Source organism: Onychostruthus taczanowskii, unplaced genomic scaffold, assembly GCF_017590055.1.
Source record: "Onychostruthus taczanowskii isolate IOZ18803 unplaced genomic scaffold, ASM1759005v1 scaffold45, whole genome shotgun sequence".
In the NCBI taxonomy this organism is placed as follows: Eukaryota; Metazoa; Chordata; class Aves; order Passeriformes; family Passeridae; genus Onychostruthus; species Onychostruthus taczanowskii.
Genome location: NW_024502014.1, coordinates 2,438,153 through 2,440,057, shown reverse-complemented (window position 1 = coordinate 2,440,057; position 1,905 = coordinate 2,438,153). Strand labels below are relative to the sequence as shown.

At 50.1% G+C, this 1,905-nt stretch overlaps 1 protein-coding gene across 1 annotated transcript; it reads right to left on the bottom strand.

Moving 5' to 3' along the window:
- Nucleotides 1–1,189: 1,189 nt before the first annotated feature.
- On the bottom strand, nt 1,190–1,780 carry LOC121341091 (basic proline-rich protein-like). Its single transcript, XM_041414315.1, has one exon. It carries the CDS (start codon nt 1,778–1,780, stop codon nt 1,190–1,192), a length of 591 nt encoding a protein of 196 aa, XP_041270249.1.
- Nucleotides 1,781–1,905: the final 125 nt, after the last annotated feature.

Below are 1,905 nucleotides of genomic sequence, written 5' to 3'. Positions count from 1 at the left end.
AGAATTAACCATTTTTTACTCAATTGGTCCCCCTCCTTTGCTTTTTCTTTCCAACTCTCCCTCAAGCTTTTCTTTCCACACATTGTAGTCTTTCAAATGGTTGCATTTCCCATTCATTCTGCTTTTTTTCATTACCCAAAATTTGTAAATCTGTAAAACCAAGTTTTAAAGACACATTGAAAGGCAGCCTCCACTTTCCCTTATCCCTCACGAACAATCTCCATGGTCTCCAGTGAATGCCAGTGAAACCAGAAATAGCTACAGAACAAGTTTTCTGATCTGTTTAGAAACAGCAGATTTATTTGTTTATGAATTTGCAATGTCAAATGCTTTAAGAGCAGTACATTGTTGTTGAAAGAGCGCATTAAACTATTTAAATGATTCTTTGTACTTTAAAATGTTTTCATCTAGTAAAGATTAAAATATTCTGTCTGTGTTCAGAAGGATCAAGCTGTTTCCCTATAAATGAGCAAATGAGAAAGCTTGAGAAATAAGCAATGCAGAAAATAAACATTAATTCAGTATATTTGTTTATATTTGGATTTGTTAGTGATTTAATAACATACAGACCAGATATTGTTAGATAAAAAAAAACCACTATCAACATGTGAAGACCAAACATGTTTAGCTAGTTAGTTTGGAAGTTTCCATGCAGAAAAAAATCAGTTCACCTTTCAGAATCAATTATGATTATTTGAAATATGGCATCAAGCAGTGCATCTCCTAATGAAGAGCTGAATTAAGGGAAATTATATATATTTATATTTATACTTAATTTGTCAGAAACTCACTGGTTTGCAGACCAGAATTTGCTGATGGAGTGTTTTCACCCTGCCAGCAGCATTTAATAAGGCATTTTGAAACAGACATGGTCAGTGACAAAATCTCAGTAAAATAAGTACTTTAAACGAGACATAGAAGTGTCAAAACACAGAACAGGAATATCAGTAGATGCCAACATGAAAAGACAATTGTATGTCCAATATTCAAGATACTAAGCACCCAAAGTTTTGTATAGTGCATATAAAACAACTGCTACACTTCTTTCGCAACGACCGTATCTCTACTGCACTTTTGGGACTGGACAGGGAGTGAGTTACTTCTCACAATACGACGGTTGTCTTTAACTTGTGAGAGCATAGCGTTTCACCCTTTTTCTTAATCTCTGTTGCTCTGTTTTGTGTTAGTTTTATAGAACGGCTCTTAGGCAGAGGCAGTGCCGGTGGCAGCACTCCCAGCGACGCCGTGGAGGCAGCCCACAGCACGGCACATTCCTCAGCACGGCTCCGGACGGTTCTTCCCCCGGAGTGGAGACAGAGTGAATACATTTCACAGGATCAGGTGTAGCGTTCCAGCGATCAAACGAGACGCACGAACTGCCCCTTGCCAGCTCTGGGGAAGCCAAGCGCGGACGCGGCGGGACCCGTGAGGGCGGGCGGCGCGCGCCCGCTGCGCCGCGAGGCTGCGGCGGGAGCAGGGGCGGGCAGGGACACGGGGGTGGCGGACACTGCTGGGGCAGCACGGCCGTCCCGGGCCGGCCTCGGGCAGGGCGCTTTCCGCGGACACCGGGAGAGCGCTGCAGCCCCGGGCGGGGCGGGGGCGGACTCGGCGGACACACACGGACACACACACAGACACACGCAACATGGCGGCAGCCAGAGCCAGCCCCGCGCCCCCTCCCCCGGCGGCTCGAGAGTCCGGCGGGGCCGGGGGCTGAGGGGCGGGAAGGGCGCCGCGCCCCGCCCCCCGCGCGCGTGGCGGCCCCGCCCCCGCGCAACATGGCGGCAGCCAGAGCCAGCCCCGCGCCCCCTCCCCCGGCGGCTCGAGAGTCCGGCGGGGCCGGGGGCTGAGGGGCGGGAAGGGCGCCGCGCCCCGCCCCCCGCGCGCGTGGCGGCCCCGCCCCCG

Bases quoted from the DNA above. Each gene is read 5' to 3' on its own strand.
- LOC121341091 (XM_041414315.1), bottom strand. From the start codon at position 1,780: ATGTTGCGCGGGGGCGGGGCCGCCACGCGCGCGGGGGGCGGGGCGCGG.